At 58.0% G+C, this 17,992-nt stretch overlaps 1 protein-coding gene across 1 annotated transcript; it reads left to right on the top strand.

Annotated features, from left to right (window-relative positions):
- On the top strand, positions 1 to 8,338 carry SELPLG (selectin P ligand). Its single transcript, XM_036354249.1, has 2 exons — positions 1 to 454; positions 6,273 to 8,338. The coding sequence occupies exon 2, from the start codon at positions 6,278 to 6,280 to the stop codon at positions 7,544 to 7,546; it is 1,269 nt and encodes a 422-aa protein (XP_036210142.1). The 5' UTR covers positions 1 to 454; positions 6,273 to 6,277; the 3' UTR covers positions 7,547 to 8,338.
- Positions 8,339 to 17,992: the final 9,654 nt, after the last annotated feature.

The raw sequence follows: 17,992 nt of genomic DNA, 5'->3' as shown, positions 1-17,992 counted from the left end.
CCTTCTTTGCATCTGGTTCCTGCCTTCCAGGGCGGGTCCCCTGTCGCCCCCATTCTCCATCAACTGCGGCTAATGCTGTGGCCTTTCTCAGCTTGGGTGCCTCGGCCATGGCGCCCCAGAACGTGTCCAGGTGGTTCTTGGTGTTGGCCTGGTTACCAGAACCTAGGAGTGACATTGGGCTCCCAGGCCCCTGTGCCCCACTGCCACCCAGTCCAATCAACAGTGTCACCCAAGCTGTCACAACGAGGAGGTGTGGGCCATCACGTGGCCCTATCTGAGCAACCACATTCTCGCTTCCTTCTTTCATACACGGCCGTTGGGCGTTGGCGGGTGGAGGACCACGGCAGGGGTTGCCACAGCAGTGCCTTGCAGCGTGGACTGGGTCCTGGTCCCTAAAACAGAGAAGCCGCTCTGGGCCCACGAGGAAGCTGTCCATGCTCCGCTGAGCAGGCCGGTAAGTGCTGGCTCGCAAAACCACAGGAGGTGCTGGGGGTGCCCAAGGGACCAGCGGTCCCGCCGAGCAGACAGCAGACGTTGGGGGGCTGGGGAGGCCCCGCGCCACAGCCCCCGGGGAGGGCACACCAAAGGTCGGGGGTCTTGGGACCAGGGCCTGCCTGGAGTCCGTGGCTGTATCCTGCTCCCCGCCACGGCTACCGGCCCTTGCAGGCAGGTTTGCCAGCAGCTGCTGGCTTGGGAGCATTCGGAATTCAAAAAATTGGAGAAATCGGGAGCGTTTCTCTAAAAATCAGCCTACCCACCCCCCCTTTCATGGGTGGGGCCCCGGGGCCCACAGCGGGGAAGGGATTTGCTCAGGAGCAAGGCTGGGGTTAGGTCTGGGTGATGCCTAGGAGGGGTGCACGGTTTGTCCATGAAAATGTCGTTTCCGAAGCCGCGTTCTTCACGCTTTTTTGTAAGATAGAGGAAATAACGTGTGGTCGTAGCAAATTATTGACATATTAGAATTAGGGTACCATGGCTAGCAAAATAAAACAACAACAATAATAATGGCAACACTTTATTAATTTTTATTTGGGGTGCTTTAGGGGCAAAAGGCGGTGGCCCCTACACACACACACACACACACACACACCGTAGACCAGGGTCAGGGCTCTAGTTGCCTGGAATCCTTTTCTTCCCTCCCAGGCCCTCTGGCTTCCTCCCTCTCCCGTCTGAGTTCCCCAGGCCAGGCCTCTCAAGGTCCGTGGGCAGGAGGCTCAGGAGGTGGCTCCCCCAGCCCCAGGCCCCGCGTGGCTTCCTCTGGGGTTGCCTGGCTGACCACACCTTACACGGCAGATGCCTCCCTCACCAGGCTTGGCCAGCAGCTCTGGGGGAGCGGAACCCAGATATGGATATGGACCGGCTGGGCTGCCAGGTCAGCGCCTCCTGGGGACCTCGGCCGGCCAGGCTGGAGAAGGGCCTTCCGAGAGGCTGGGGATCATCTGAGAACCCTGGGCCCCCTTTTTAGAGATGAGAGAACCGAGGCGTGGAGGGGAGAAGCAGACGCTTCGAGGTGTAGGGCCCAATGAGCTGATAGTCCATGTAAAGCTCTTCGACCAGTGCCTGGCACTGTCTGCACTTGGCATGTGTGATTTCCTGACCGAGGCCAGGCTGCCCAGGGCACCCAGGGCTGGCTGTGGAGGTTTCCAGGGCTTCCTGTCCTGGCCCTCTCTGACGGACAATGTCAGAGGTGCATCAAAGCGGCCCCGGGTTGGGGACTTTTCAGGGATGTGGCCCTACATGGAGAACAACAATGCCAACAGCAGCCTTTATCGAGCACTTCCTAGGTGCTAAACACCCCACCTGGACCGCTCACTTCAGCCCACAGCCCACGCGGTGCATGCAGGTCCTAGTATTACCCCTGGGTTCCAGCCAGGAATCCTTGGCTCAGAGAGGTGAGCTCCGTTGCCCGAGGTCACACAGCTTGTAAAGGATAGGGCTGGATTTGGATCTGTTGGGTTTTTTAAAAATATATTTTTATTGATGGTGGGGAAGAAAAGAGAGATAGAAACATCAATGATGAGAGAGAATCATTGATCAGCTGCCTCCTGCATGACCCCTACTAGGGATCAAGCCCGCAACCAGGGCATGCGCCCTTGACTGGAATCGAACCTGGGACCCTTCAGTCCATAGGCTGATGCTCTATCCACTGAGCCAAACCTGGAATCGAACCTGGGACCCTTCAGTCCATAGGCTGATGCTCTATCCACTGAGCCAAACTGGCTAGGGCTGGATCTGGTTTTCATACTGAATTTGATCCCAAGTTGGGCCAGGCCCTGTCCTGGCTGCCAGGACTTAGACCTGCACTGGGATTAGGGTGTGTGTGTGGCAGCGGGGTGGGGTGGGGTGGTGGTGGTGGTGGTGGTGGTGGTGGTGGTGGTGGGCGGTGAGGGGTCATGTGGGCCTCAGTTTGACCTACTTGTGGGTTTGGAGCCGTCCCTTCTCTTGTGGCTGCTCAGCCCACAGCTTGAGATGCGCAGTCTTCCGGATCCTAAGGTTCCAGGAACGTGAACGCTGGGACTCCTGGGGTCCAATATTCTGAGTGGGAGGTCACGAGTGGCCCAGGTGGTCTCTAGAGATGGGGTGTGTGTCCCCCTAACCCCCGCCCCCCCAAGCCCAGGTGGGGCTCGGCAGAAGCAGCTTGGTTTTAGCTTGGAAGACAGGAAATGGGCAGCGCCTGCCCTGCCGCTAGGTGAGCAGCAGACAGGTAGGGTGTGACAGCTCTCTGTCCCTCTCTCAGAGCCCTGCCCAGCCCCGCTCCTGTGGTAAGCGGCTGTTTTCCTGCCATTGGAGGAGAGGTGAGGTGAGACCTGGAGGAAGTCCCCACTCTGAGACTTGTTTTCCTAATCTGTATAATGGGCATCATCGCAGCCAGTGTGGAGTGAAGACAGGAGGTCCCTCCTATGATGGGATGATCTATCCACAGTGAGGGCTTTATTTTTTATCATTTATATTTTCATTGATTTCAGAGAGGAAGGGAGAGGGAGAGAGAGATAGGAACATCAATAACGAGAAGGAAATCATTGATCGGCTGCCCCCTGCGTGCCCCACACTGGGGATCTAGCCCGCCACCCAGGCATGTGCCCTTGACTGGAATGGAACCTGGGACCCTTCAGTCCGCAGGCCGATGCACCATCCACTGAGCCAAACTGGCCAGGGCTAGTGAGGGCTTTGTGAGACATCTTTGGTTATAGTACGTGTATGTGAGCCAATATCAGTTATTGTCCTACCCCTCACAGGCAGTGCTCACTCCCGGCTCCTCTCCTTTCGACCTGCGTGGCCCCAGGAGCCACAGAAGCTCTGGGAGCCACGTGTTCTTCCCACTAAATAGGCCGGTGCCTGGGACTGAGGGAGACGGGATCGGGGACGTTCAGCACTAATGTCAGGGACGTTCAGGGCAAGCTGGTGGCCTAGGTAGGCCCAGGCGGGGACACGTGGGCTTCCCAGTGCACTCGTCTATGGATAGGTACTGTGTGTTATTCCCATTTTACAGATGAGAAAACCGAGGCTCAACAGACAGGGGCGGGGTCTGCCCTCACAAGCCCCTGCGGCTTCCCTAACTGTGCACAGGGGTGGCAGGGGGGTTGCCATCTCTGTACCCTCCCTGGGGTGCACCTTTCCTCTGCTCCTCTGTCCACTGCCCTGAAGAGAGCCCCCCATATAAAGCGCCCGCCCCCCGCGGATGCCAGCATTGGGGCCTTCCCGGCCGCATCTCTTTCCATGCTCGCCACCACTCTTTGAAGCAATAGGACCTGTCTTACAGATGAGGAAACTGAGGCTCAGAGAGGGTGAAGTGACCTGCCCAGGGTCACACAGCTGCTAAGTGGTCTCCCCCCTGCCCCCATCCCACCCCTCTGCAAGCACGGGACTGTGGGGATGGGGCCGGGGTGAGGGCCCACCTTGGGAAGAGGCCCGGGCCCCTCCCCCCCATGGTATCCTCCCAGCTCCCAGGCTTCAGAACGTGGGGCCCTGACTCACCAAGAGGCCTCTCCCCACCCAGGAACTGGTGGGCTGGGCCTTGGGTGTTTGCCCCTCCCTCTGCAGGAAGTGGCTGAGGGCTCAGCCTTCCAGGAACTGAGAACTGCCCGAGGTGGGGGTGAATCTTCTCATAATTATGAAATATGGCTCTGAGCTGGTGGCTTCTTCCAAAGAGCCTGTGCCCCCTGGGGAGTGGGGCCAAGATTAGGCCACATACTCTTCCCCCAAGAAGGCACCCCCCTCACCCCCCATGTGCAAAGAAACTCTGCCTCCAAAAGGCAGGTTAGCGGGCAAAGAACATGTATGTTGGTGTGCATGTATATGTGTGTGTGACACATTTATTAAGCACCTACTATGGGAACTTCTAAATCCATCATCTCACTGCATTCTCTCAATAGCCCTATGGGATAGGTACTGTGTGTTATTCCCATTTTACAGATGAGAAAACCAAGGTTCAGAAAGGCAAAGATCTGTGTCAAGGTCACACAGCTTGTAAGAGCCAGAGCCAGGACTCAAACATCTTTTTGTCTGACCCCATAGTCTGTGCTCCCAGTCCTGTGCCCTGCATGGCACCTGGTACATATGGGGCTGGCCTTTCTAGGTGATGTGGCCTTTAAGGTCCTTCTTATTCTTACTCTGCCCCCCACCCCCCCAACTTGTTCCCCAACCCGAGCCACAAACACAGCAAGCTAAGCTCTCCTCCAAGCCTCTGCTCCTTCTGCCCCCACAGCTAGGTTAGGTCTCTCCTCAAAGCTGTCCTGAATCCTCGTTGGGTTCAATTCTGATCTCTGCCACTTACCAGCTGTGTGTCTTTGGGCAAATCGCTTCGCCTCTCTGAGCCTCATCCCTCCACAGCGAAATGAGGATAATCAGGAGGGCCAGAGGTGTCTGATGCAAATACCATAAAGCTAGGTTTAAGAAATTATTCTCCGATCTGAGCAGCTTGGCATTTCAGAAACCAACATAATTCTCACCCACAGGGGAAGGAGGTCAGAGTCAGGCTGGAAGCTGAGGGGCCTGTGAGCAAGTCACTGCTCTTTGCTCCAAATCACGCGATGAGCAAGGGAAGGTTCTGGAAATGACGCAGGCTCACTCTGCCCCCGGCGCTGAGGCAGGGGTGGCCCACTGCGGAGGGTCTTATGTCCGAGGACCCAGAAATACCTGAATCCTGCCTAGAACACAGCTGTCACTCATCGCGGGGTTTTGAATTGCACACCCACCAGCCAGTGCCAGGGGGAGTGTGAGGAGGGAGGAAGAACGGGAAAGCAGGAGCGTTCACAGTGCCAAGAAGTGAGACCAGGGAGCTGGCCGAAGGGAGAGGCGCTGCCCTTTCTGGCTTCCTAGCCCAGAGGCTGAAGTGGACAGTGACCCTACCCACAGGCCAACGATGCCTGTCAGCTCCCCGAGGGCAGGGCCAGTCTGGGCCCTGGAGGACTTGCGGGATAGGATTGTGAAAGATCAAAGTAGCCCCCTTTGCCGGAGCTTGCTGGGAACAGAGTGCTAAGGGCTCTGCATCACCTCGTTTCATGTCACAAGAGCCTAGAGGTAGGTGCTGCCATCCCCCGCGTGTGAGCAAGGACATAACCAGAGGGAGCCAGACTGAGCTGAGACCCTGAGACAGAAAGAGAAAAACTGTGCAGCTGAGGGAAGGGGGAGGGGGGAGGGGGCAGGGAGCCAAGACTGGGGAGAGTGGAACAGAGGGGTCAGGACCAGACACCAAGAGGCCTCCAGGGTCCAAACCTGGGGTCTCCAGGCTCTTGCTCCTGGGCCCCCCCATCAGCGGATGAGTGCATGGATCTATGGATGAACTGTATACAGGAACAACACCACTCAGGTTATATTACCAATGTATACAAAAATAGGGATCAAGAAGGGGGGACATAAAAGTCAATATAACTAGAAGCTCTAATAGTTCATATTTTCTATAAAATTTTTTTATTGATTTTAGAGAGAAGGAGGAGGAGGAGAGGAAGATTGGCTTGTTGTTCTACTTTCTTATGCATTCACTGGTTGATGCTTGTATGTGCCCTGAACGGGGATCAAACCCACAACCTTGGTGTATGGGGGCGACGCTCTGACACACGGGTGTTATCACGTTGATCAGTGGGAAAAGCTGCTGTTGGCGGAGGGCCCGCTGTGCACCGGGCACGCGCTGGGTCGGGAGGGTGCCTGCAGCCAAGTGTCTGCCCCAGAGCAGACACACGCCCAGCTGCGGCCGCCCAGCATCCCAGCCCTGGGGGCTCGGCAGCCCAGGGGTGGAGCTGTCCTGACGTCCCTCTGTCCGTGTGTCCCTGCAGGTGTCATGCCACTGCAACTCCTCCTGCTGCTGGTCCTCCTGGGCCCCAGCCTCCAGCAGACCCCGGCAGATATGGACAAAGATGACCTGGAAGAGTACAATGACAATGATGAGTATGGCACGGACCCTCCAGACACGCTTGAAACTATCACAGCAGGCGTGACCCTGAGCCCCAAGCTTCAGGCTGTGATGGGAACGTTGGGGCAGAGAGAGTCTGCAGGGCCTGGTACCCCCGAGCCAGCCACTCCAGAGGTGACCACAGGGGACTCTGCTGGCCTGGATGCCAGAGAGGCAACCCCTGGGAAGCTCAGCATGGAATTGGCCTCACAGGGGGTTCCTGTCACACCTGGCCCTCTGACCACAGATCTGGGCTCTACAATCCCTCCCATCATGGAGGCTCCATCCACAGAGGGGGCTCCATCCACAGAGCTGGCCACCACGGAGGCCCTGTCCACAGAGCCACTGACCACACAACCTGCAGCCACGGAGGCCCTGTCCACAGAGCCACTGACCACGCAACCTGCAGCCACGGAGGCCCTGCCCACAGAGCCACTGACCACACAACCTGCAGCCACGGAGGCCCTGTCCACAGAGCCACTGACCACGCAACCTGCAGCCACGGAGGCCCTGTCCACAGAGCCACTGACCACGCAACCTGCAGCCATGAAGGCCCTGTCCACAGAGCCACTGACCACGCAACCTGCAGCTGCGGAGGCCCTGGCCACAGAGCCGGCTACCACAGCGGCCCCTCCCACGGAGCCCACTACCACGGAGACCCTGTCCAAGGAGCCAGCCACCATGGAGGCGCTGTCCACAAGGGGTCTCTCCACGGCCTTTCTCGTGCTGTCTGATCCTCACGGGGGCACCACCGTGGCCGCCAGCAATTCATCGGACGCCTTCATCAATCAGGGGAAAAGCAGCCAGGGCCTCTCCCCACCGAGCTCCGCGTCCCCCGGCCTCACGAAGGGCCCGGATTACATGCCTGTGAAGCACTGCCTGCTGGCCATCCTGATCCTAGCGCTGGTGGCCACCACCTTCCTGGTGTGCACCGTGGTGCTGGCCGTCCGCCTCTCCCGCAGGAACCACATGTACCACGTGCGCAGCTACTCGCCCACCGAGATGGTCTGCATCTCCTCCCTGCTGCCCGAGGGCGGGGAGGCGCCCGCCGCCACCGCCAACGGGAGCCTGCCCACCGCCAAGGGCCCGGGCCTACTGGAAGGGCCCGGGGAGGACCACAATGGGGATGACCTCACCCTGCACAGCTTTCTCCCTTAGCGCCCCTGCCCGCACCCCTGAGCAGGATCCTGGCTCCTGGCTGCTCCCTCCGCGGCCACCGCCCAGCGCTCGGGCCCTGGGCCACCTGTCTGGGCTTCCTCCGAGCCCCTGGGGGAGGGATCTCTAGGGCAGGACCCTGGCCACGCCAACAGGACCGAGGGCGGCCAGGGTTTGAGGCCTCTCCTTCCTCCTGGCCGCTGGAATCTCATTCCCACGAGCCCAGGGGAGACGCAGGTCCCCTGCCCTCACCCACCGCTCTCATCTTCTGGTGCCAATCAGCATGCATTTGGGGGGGTGGGTCCTGAGGACCGTGGGGTTCCTGAGACCACTCATGCTGTATCCCGCTGGGGGCAGCTGGGGTGTTCTTAGCTACCCCTCTGGGGAGCCCAGGGTGAGGTCTTTCTTTTTCTCTTTCTTTCTGAGTTTCCACTATTTTTTAAAAAGAGTTCTTTATTGTTGAAAGTAGTACATATATCCCCTTTCTCCCCTTGCCCGTGAGGGCCGGGGAAGGCTTGGGGAGCCCAAGGCTACCCCTTCTTTGAGGCTGCATGGGCCAGCGAGCTCCCTGCTGGTGACAGAGTAACCCCCCATCCTGCCTTCTCTCGCCTTCCCCTGTGTCCCAGGTTCCGGCTGGGCTCCGTCTCGTACCCTGGAGTGTCCCGTATTCTGCTGCCCAGCCCAGGCCCAGTAGTTGGTACATTTTTTTAAAATATATTTTTTATTGATTTCAGAGAGAGAGAGGGAGTGAGAGATGGAAACATCAATGATGAGAGAGAATCATTGATCAGTTGCCTCCTGCATGCCCCACACTGGGGATCAAGCCCACAACCCAGGCACGTGCCCTGACCGGGAATCGAACCGTGACCTCCTGGTTCATAGGTCGACGTTCAACCACTGAGCGTGGCCACTCTCGGTAAATATTTGATGAACATGAGCTGGCTGAATGCTTCGAGACATCAAGGTGCCTCCTTCAGGTGGGGGATCGGTCCTTCCCCCCCAATCCATCCCCCTCAGGAAGCCCCATGCACAGGCTGTTGGGTTAACAGTATTGTGTCTTGGGCAGAGGGGGTGGGGGGTGAGGGTGGGGTGGGGTGGTGGGGAGGGCATCTTGGTATATCCCTGAGCAGCTGGGGAAGGTTTCAGGCCGTTTGGGGGTAAGGGAAGGGACCGCTTTATTCAACTCCCCCTTTGACCCAGTTCTGGCCTACAGAATTGGGCCCCCCCAAATCTCAGACAAGCCTATGCATCAATGCCAGCCCCCTCAGGACCCCACCGTGTCCTCTCCGTCCAACATGGGGCCAGACTCCCATTAACACCCAGGACCCACCCGCTCCTCCCGCAGACTTCATGGCTTTTGTCCAGCTCCCAGGAGTACCGACTAGCTGTCATTTAAAAGTTCGGGGCCAGCGGACTTTTTCTTAAAGCGCCAGGCAGGAAATATTTTAGGTTTTGTGGGCAGCAGGGTCCCTGTTGCAACTTCTCAACTCCCTTATCATACCCAATGCAGCGCCACGATTGATACTGTTGTGAATAAATGGGGTTGGCTGGGTTCTAATAAAACTTTATTTATAAACAAGCAGCAGGCTGGATTGGGCTCTGTGCGTTTGCTGACCCCTGATCTCAGCATTGGGTGACCAGAGGGCCCAGTCTGCCTGAAACTTGCCTGATTTTAAATTTTTTTCACTTTTTATTTTTATTTTGTTGGCGAATCCTCACCTGAGGCTCCATTGATTTTTAGGGATAGTAGAAGAGAGAGGGAAAGACAGAAACATCGATGTGAGAGAAACACACATGGATTGGTTGCCTCCTGCATGAGCCCGGGCCAGGGCCCGGGTAGGGGAGGAGCCTGCAACCAAGGTACGTGACCTTGACCGGAAATGAACGTGACCTTGACCGGAATTGATCCCGGGTCCCTTTGGTCCACAGGCCAATGCTCTATCCCCTGGGCCAAGCCGGTTAGGGCTAGACTTGCCTGATTTTAGCTCTGAAGTCCCCTGTGGTGGGAAACTGCAGCCCCAACAAATCAGGACGCGTGGCTGCCCGATTTACACGGCACCTGACTGCGTGCACCTGCACGCATTACCACTCTCCAAACCCTCCTTGACCCCGAGCTCAGATCAGATCAGAAAGCCGAGGCCTCCGAGGCGAAGCGACGGGCCCACCCCCGTGGCCAGGCCCACCTTCCGTGGCCAGGCCCACCTCCCGTGGCCAGGCCCACCTTCCGTGGCCAGGCCCACCTCCCGTGGCCAGAACCACCTCCCGTGGCCAGGCCCACCTCCCGTGGCCAGGCCCACCTTCCGTGGCCAGGCCCACCTCCCGTGGCCAGGCCCACCTTCCGTGGCCAGGCCCACCTTCCGTGGCTGAGCGGGATTCCGACTCGATCTTCTGCCTCCCGATGCCTGTCAGTCATTTTCCTACAGGGAGTGAGCAGGACCTGCTGCTTCAAGCCCACACGGCTCTACCTTCTAGAGGAAAAATGCAATTCATCTCGGGGAGGCGTTTTCTCCTCTAGAAAAATACCTCCAGGGGCCTCTCTGGAAGCGAAGGACCCCTCCCCTCCCGGATGTAACCTGCACAGAGAGGCTTGGGTCTGAGGTCCTGGCTGCAGCTCAGGCGGGAGGGGTTGGGAGGAAGAGGCGGGGCTGGGGCAAGGCAGGGGGAATAGGGGAGGCATCAGAGTCGGTGAGACGGTGAGACGGTGAAACGTGGAAGAACGCCCGCCCCTGCCCTGAACCTCCAGGACGAGTCTCATACAGAGGGAGGTGCGTTCGAGGTGCTTTGGTGGAAGAGGGGTGTCCACTGTGGTCCGGGGCAGCCAGTCCTGGAGAGAAAGGGCTGATGCGTTAGGAGCCCCATGTCACTCACTTCCCCTTGCAGCGGTTCTCAACCTGTGAGCCGCGACCCCTTTGGCGGTCGAACGACCCTTTTACCGGGGTCGCCTAAGACCATCCTGCATAGCAGATATTTACATGACGATTCATCACAGTAGCAACATGACAGTTATGAAGTAGCAACGAAAATAATTTTATGGTTGGGTCACCACATGAGGAACTGTATTTAAAGGGCCGGAAGGTTGAGGACCACTGCGCTTAGGGAGAGATCAGAAACATCAGCTGGGACGCTCCCCATATGGGGTTGGGGATCCAAAGGCTAAAAGACTTGCGGGGGGACATCTGAGAATTTCTCTCAGGGTCCTGTTACCTCGTCTTTCGGGGCAGGGAGCAGGTCTCCCTTTCTCCCTGGGGTCCTGGAGTGCCTGGTTTTCTGTGTGTTTCTCCAAGGTGCAGGATTGAAGTCAGGGATGATGGGTGCTTGAAGCAGCCACCAGGGTGCGCCCGGTACCAGCTCGTAGAGCCATTGGCAGCCCCGCGCTTCCTTCTGTCCAGTGTTTGAGGATGAAGGGCTGGCTGGTCAATGATTAGCAACTGACGCCTTGGGGGCAGTGGTACCCAAGCCACGATTTGTGGTGCTTGCCACTCTCCGTGGTGTAAATACTTCCATGGCCGATTTTGAGCCACTAGCCACGCATCCAATAGGTCAGTGGTCGGCAAACTCATTAGTCCACAGAGCCAAATATCAACAGCACAACGATGGAAATTTCTTCTGAGAGCCAAATTTTTTAAACTTAAACTCTATAGGTAGGTACATTGTTATTAACTTCATTAGGGGACTCCTAAGGCTTAGGAAGAGCCACACTCAAGGGGCCAAAGAGCCGCATGTGGCTCGCGAGCCGCAGTTTGCCGGCCACGGTAATAGGTGATACAATACATGTAAGTCATCTTAAGAGCATAAATAATAGGAGAATGTAGTGAAATAATTAGAAATTGGTGAGTTTTGAGTACGGAGGACCTTGGTTTGTAATGTAACATAGTTTAACTTAGGAAACAACTGGCTCGCAAGATTCTGAAAATTTGACAATCGGCTCTCAGACGCAGGCCGGCTCCTGCATACCATGTGCCCTTTCCTCCTGCCCGGGCCTCCCACTGTCCTTGGACATCAGCGCCCCAATTGCCCGATTAATCCATTCAGCAGAGACAGCCCGGGGACGCACATCTGCAACATCTCCTTGGGTCCCTTAAACAGCCTGGGAAGGAGGAACTAGCATTCTCCCCATTTTACAGATGAGAAAACTGAGGCTCAGAGAGAAGAACTTGCCTGCCCCAGCTCATGCATGAAGCTCTGGGATTGGAACCCAGGCCTGAATCAGAAAGCCCATAGCTGTTGTTTTTTGTTGTTTAAAGAAAGCCATGTCCTTACCACTATGTCACACCGTCCAGAGCAAGCGGGGTTCTAGGGGAATCCCATGTCCCAAACTCTCACCCCTGCTGACCAGCCCTGGTGCCTGGAAGTCCCCATCAGTTACTCTTTGCTGCTCCTGGCTGCTGAGGGAAGACGCTGGTGCTTGGAAGGGTGACAAAGTTGGACCCAGCCCCACCTTCTTGCAAGGAGCAGGAGCAGGAGCAGGAGCAGGACACAGACAAAGAGAGGAGGCTGGGGACAAGGAGCTGGCATTTACTGGGCAGTGACTGCGGGCCCGGCCCCGGGCCAAACAGTTTGTATGAGCTTCTTTAGGCCTCACAACAACTCTACGATGTGGACACAATAATTACCCCCTTTTACTGCAGGGGAAACTGAGGTTCAGAAAGCTGGACCACTTACTCCATCAGGACATACTGCTAAGAAACTAGACTGCTGACTTCAGCTCCAGTGACAGGGAAGGAAGGCGGGTAGACAGGAAGTGGGGGGGGGGGGATGCTAAGTTTACTCCAGGTGCCTTTTTTCTATGAGCTCGGGCTGCCAGCCCTGGGGTGATCTGGGCAGAGGTTCCCCAAACTCATTCTCCAGATCCTGCCCTTTACTGGCACCCCTCTAAGCCCCAGAACTCGATGGTTATGATGAGTCTGTTCTGTGCCAGGCCCTGTGCTGGGTCCTGGGATGCCAGGGGAGCCGTACAGAACTGGCCATGCCCTTTGGGGCTCCTGGGTCTAAAGGGAGAGGGAGATGAATCGAATGAACACCCAGATTGTGGCAGGGCCCAGAGTCCAGAGGAGAGGGGCGGGGGGCTCTGAGGGTGCGCAGTGTGGCCAGACCTTGGAGGTGGGGTGAGGAGGAGTCAGGAGAACGTCTGAGACTGGAAAGATGCAGACTTGTTCACTCGGGAGGAAGGATATAGAGAGAAGAATGTCCCAGGCACTGAGAACAGGCTTCAAGGAATTCCCCCCGGAGTTTTTCCGCAGCCCCCCAGCAAATAAATACGTAAGACAGTGGGTTCCCCTAATCCCACCAGCCAAAGCCTCTGAACCCCAGCTCCTGCCCTGCTCAGACCCCCATCTCACCTCTTGACAGATGTGTCGGTTGGATGTGTGAAGGAGAGCACCTGTCACCTCTCACTTGCACTCTTCCTTCTTCACATGCTCCTGCCTCAGGACCTTTGCACGTGCTGTTCCCTCTGCCTGGTACTCTCCTCGCAGATGTCTGCATGGCTGGCATCTTCTCGTTCTTTAGGTCGCAGCTGCAATGTCACCTCCTCAGAGAGGCCCTCCCTGCAGCCCGGCCCCAGTTGTCCTTGACAACAGTCCCCCTTTTCCCTGAGGCACCGATGGCTGACTGGAGTGATGTCGGTGATATATTGATTTTTGCTATGCAAGGTTAGGGGCCTCTGTCCCCCTTGTTCACTCTTTCCTTGTCCCTGAATAGGGCCTGGCACACACAGTAGGGGTTCGGGAAACATTTGCTGAATGAATGCATATGCTAGGGACACTTTCCAAGGGTGTGAGGGCAGAGGCAGGGCTATGGGACAAGTGCCACGGCGGAGAGCAAGAGAACCTCGGGTCTAAGGCTAGGAGTCCGGCAGACCTGGGTCAAATCCCCACTCCCTGACTAGGTGCAGGGCTCTGAGCTCTGGGAGCCTCAGCTTCCACACCTGTGAAATGGGGAGACGCGCCCTTGCTCCTCCCGGGGCTGCGGGGGGCTGAAATGAGCAGGGAAGTGGCTGGCACACTGCAGTTGCCCAGTCAGCGCCCATCCTGGGAGAGACAGCCCCTGGCTACGGGGCCGACGTGGACCATCCGAGGGGCACCGTGGAGGCCTCCATGTTCCCCCGAGCCTCAGAGCCTCGCAGCCTCGCCTCTGTGGGTTGGGGAGCCAGTCTCAGCCCTGCTGAGCTCTCTGGTCTTTTAGCCTAAAATTAGCTCCCAAATTCCTTGGCTGCCTGGCGGGTGCTTCCAAGCGACAATTCAAACCAGATGTTTCCAGCTGTTGGGGCCCATCCCCCCTGGCCAGCGCCCGTGTGCCTGCGTGTGTCCTGGCTCTGGGAGGCGGGACTCAGCCCGGGGAAGATGGGGGAAGACCAATCGGCTGTGCACATGCAGGATCCCGGCTGCCTGGTGGGGGCTGGGGGGCTGGGGGGACTGGGGGGACTGGGGTAGCCCTGATGGGTGGGGGAAGGGGTGGAGGCAAGCCCCAGGCCTGCATGCACAGCCTCCTAGGATGGGGACGCCCCTCGCTGACCGGCCTGTTGATGGGGGGGAGGGAGGGAGGGTGCTCTACCCCTTTCCATCCTGACGGAGCGCCTGCTGTATGCCAGGCCTTTGTGTGCCGTCTGGTCCAGATGGTGTGATAGAGTCTCAGTCCCAGATGTCACTCGTGGTTTATTATTATTATTATTATTATTATTATTATTATTATTATTTAGTGCCAGGTGCCAAGGCTCACTGTCTTCTCACAGTAACCCAGGGTGCTAGTATTACCTCCCATTTTACAGATGAGGAAACTGCGGCCCAGCGCGGCTGGGTAACAGCCCACGGTCACCAAGGTTCCCTGAAGGGCAGGCGATCTTGGCTTTTCCTGGGTGGGTTTTACCTCCTTGCTGTCACCCCGCGTGGCCCTGTCCCTCGCGGCGGGTGGATCTGGATGCGCGAAGACCCTCACTGTGAGGTGGGCCGGGGCCAGGTGCAGAAGCTGACTGGTGGCGGCTGCCCGCCGGGAGGAGTGGATCACCCGCAGGCCCCCGGAGCCAAAGCTCTGGTCCCTGTGGAGTCGGGGCTGGTGGTTGGGGCTGGGGACCTGTATGGCCTTATGTGGAGCCCCTTCTTCTCTCCAGAGGTGGGACCCAGCGCCATCTCTTGGTGGCACCCTGAAAGGCTATGTGTGGGGGGCGGGAGGGGGGCATAGAGAGGACAGGGGCCTGATGGGAGGAGAGGAAAAGTGGTGAAGGTTTCACAGGCACAGGGAGCCATGGATGGCCTTCTCCACTCTTAGTAAAAGCCCAAACCCCTGCAAATGCCCACAGAGGCCCCGCGGGATTTGTCCTCGCCCTCCCCCATCTCCACCCCTACCCCCACCCTGCTAGCCGTGCCCTCCGACCTCACTTCCTCCCGCTGCCTCCTCACTCTGTGCCATCACACCAGACACGTTTCTTTCCCACATTTGAAAACACCAGGCACAGCCCGCCTCAGGGCCTTTGCACGGGCTCTTCTCTGTGTCTGGACCGCTCTTCCCGGATCAGCTCCCTGGGGGACTGGCTCAGGGCCTTCAGGTCTTTGCTCCAATGTCACCCTTTCCCTGCTCTGTTTTCTCCACACCCCTTGCCACCGACTCCCACGCCACTGGCACATTCCCGAGGTATCTTTCTCCGGTGTCCCTTGTCCCACTGGAAGGCAAGCGCCATCAGGACAGGGGTTTGTGGTCTGTGCTGTTCTCTGCTGTGGCCCCAGTGCTTGCAAAGCATCTGGCACACGGTATGTGCTCAGTAAGCACCTGGAGAGAGAGAGAGAGAGAGAGAGAGAGAGAGAGAGAGAGAGAGAGAGAGAGAGAGAGAGAGAGAGGAAGGAAATGAATGGGAGAAAGGGAAGGGGAGGGAAGGGAAGAATAGAAGAGAAAGGAAGGAGGGAGGGAAGGAGAAGGGGAAAGAGGGAAGGAGGAAAAGATGGGACAGAAGGTCTTAGTGTAGAGTGAGAGGGTGGAGAGCAGGAGAAATGTGAGATGCCCTCCTGAGTGTTTGGGTGACTTAGGGCCCTGAAGTTCAGCCCTGATCCCTCCCCAGGTCTCACTCTGGGCCAGACCCGTTTCTCAAAGAGGGGGAGAGGCCCCCCCCCCCCCATTGCCAACAGACCTGCAAAGAAGTTCAGAAGCATCATCTGGATTCCCTCTCGTGATGGGGGTGAGGGGTCCTGGGGACCCAGGGCAGGGGAGGGGGACAGGGGAGGGGGCAGGAGGCGGAGGCCAGGTCTGCGGCGGGGTGCTGCGTGGTGTTTACATTCCTGCCCTCCCCACGGCCTCCCCCCACCGCGGGCTAATGAAGCCGCTCCCTGCACCGGGCCTGGGGAATGTAAATGTTTACAGCGCCTTGTGCAGCTGGCGGGCCCCACCACCACAGGAAGCGGGTCCTTCGGCTCTAGCCCCCTCCCCACTCTCCAGGAAAGAGAGGGGTGCAGGGTTCTTTATGTTTTTGTAAGAGAAACGCTCATGAAGTCACAGCCTACGGGAAGCGCACACGTCTGAAGCGTGCAGCTCGCTCTTTCCCTTGGAGCCCACGTCACCACCACCAGGTCCAGGGATCGGTTCCCAGCCCAGAGGCTCCCTCCCGCCTCTTCCCAGTCAATCAACACCCTCTAAGGGAGACTGCCTGTTGGTCTTCCGTCCCCAGCTTAGTTTGTGTGTTGGTTTTTGTTTTGTTTTTGTTATTTTTTTGGTTACTTCTCACCTGAGGATATTTTTCCATTGATTTTTAGAGAGAGTGGAAGGGAGAGGGAAAGACAGAAATATCGACGTGAGAGGAACACGTTGATTGGTTGCCTCCTGCACACGCCCCGACCAGGGGCAGGGGTTGAGCCTGCAACCGAGGTACGTGCCCTTGACCGGAATTGAACCCGGGACCCTTCAGTCCGCAGGCCGACACTCTATCCACAAAGCCACACGGGCCAGGGCCATAGCTTGGTTCGCCTTCGTTCTAGAACCATGTGAAGGGAATCACCCCGTGAGTATTCCGTTGGGCCTGGTTCTTTCGCTCGCTGTGTCTGTGCGATTTGCCCAGATTGCCGTATGTCTCGCGTCTCCCCCTCCTCTCACTGCTGAGAAGCGTCCCCCTGACTGGCCGTCCCACCGTCAGTTCCCCCGTCTTCCGTGGGTGGGCTTTGGGGTGGTTTCCACGTTTTCTGTTATTGGGGATAAAACCACGCTGGGCTTCTGTGGTTTTGTGTGCTTTCCTTTCCCTCGGGTAAGAAGACCGAGGAGCGAGGTGGCTGGGTCATCGGGACATTCTGGTTAATGTTACACAAATTCCAGACTGCGCTTCATGGCAGCTGCTGCTTTTCTCTCCCATCAGCCGCATGCCAAGCCCTTTCCCACCACAGGGCCTTTGCACGTGCTGTGTCCTGGGCCCGGAAGCTCTGCCTCCTGCTCCTTGAGAGGATCCTCTTCTCCCGCAGGTGCTGTTAGTTCAGACGCTTCTTTAGAGGACGCCCCTGAGCACCATTGCTCCAATAGCTGCCCAGGCCCCACCCCTCTCCTTCAAGCCACTTCCTGTCTCCTCATCCTCCTGATCTCCTGGATAGCGTTTTGCACGGAGGGGTTATCTTCCCAGATTGCCAGTGGACTTGTTTCTCGTCTGTCTCCCCTGCAAGGAGGTCCCCGAAGCGGAGGCCGGGCCTGTCTTGTTCCCCTGCAGGAGCTGGTGCAGAGGAAACAGTGTCAGCGTATCGCCGTCTGTACCCCGGGCAGGTGGGACTAGAATTGTTCAGCCAGTGGAGGGAATGTGTTGAGCACTTACCATCTTGCAGGCACTGGTGCTAGGGACCCATTGACAGAAGGGGCCCCGATTCTGGACCCGAGAAGTGGACAGGGTGGGGATACAAGTACGGAGGACATCACAGCCCCGTATGCCCAGCGCTCTGCGTGGGGAGCCTGGCTGCTGCTCTCCCTCCCCAGAGGCTGGGGTTCAGGGAGGGCTTCCTGGAGGTGGTGATGACTGAGCCGTGAGATGTGCAGGGGGTGGTCAGGCAAGGGGCAGAGGGAAGAGCCGGAGCAGAGGGGTGGCCGCGTCTGTCTTGTTCCCAGCTCCCCCTGTGCCTGGCCGCTGGGGAACAACCGAGAAATAAGGGAGCATCTTGAGTTGACAGTTGGGGAAACTGAGGCCCAGAGGTCTCACGGCACACCTCACGCTCGGGCCTGCGTGGATGAAGCTCGCTCCACCTCCTCGGAGCACCCAGCGGAGGCTGCTCCACGGGTGTCCCTCTGAAGACCAGGCCTGTGGGCCGCAGCCCGGCCTCTCTGGCCACATGAAAGGCGTGGGCTATTTTTTCCCAGCGCGCAGGCCCTAGTGGCCAGGAGCTGTGTAATTAGAAGGGGCTCTGAGCCCACGAGAAGCTGGAGCAGGGGTGCGGGGGGCCCCGCCCCAGGCTCAACTGGGGAGGACCCTGGCAGAGACTTGAGGAGGGTGGGTTTTGC

This window comes from Myotis myotis, unplaced genomic scaffold, assembly GCF_014108235.1.
Source record: "Myotis myotis isolate mMyoMyo1 unplaced genomic scaffold, mMyoMyo1.p scaffold_m19_p_20, whole genome shotgun sequence".
Taxonomy (NCBI): domain Eukaryota; kingdom Metazoa; phylum Chordata; class Mammalia; order Chiroptera; family Vespertilionidae; genus Myotis; species Myotis myotis.
This window is presented reverse-complemented; position numbering and strand designations above follow the sequence as displayed.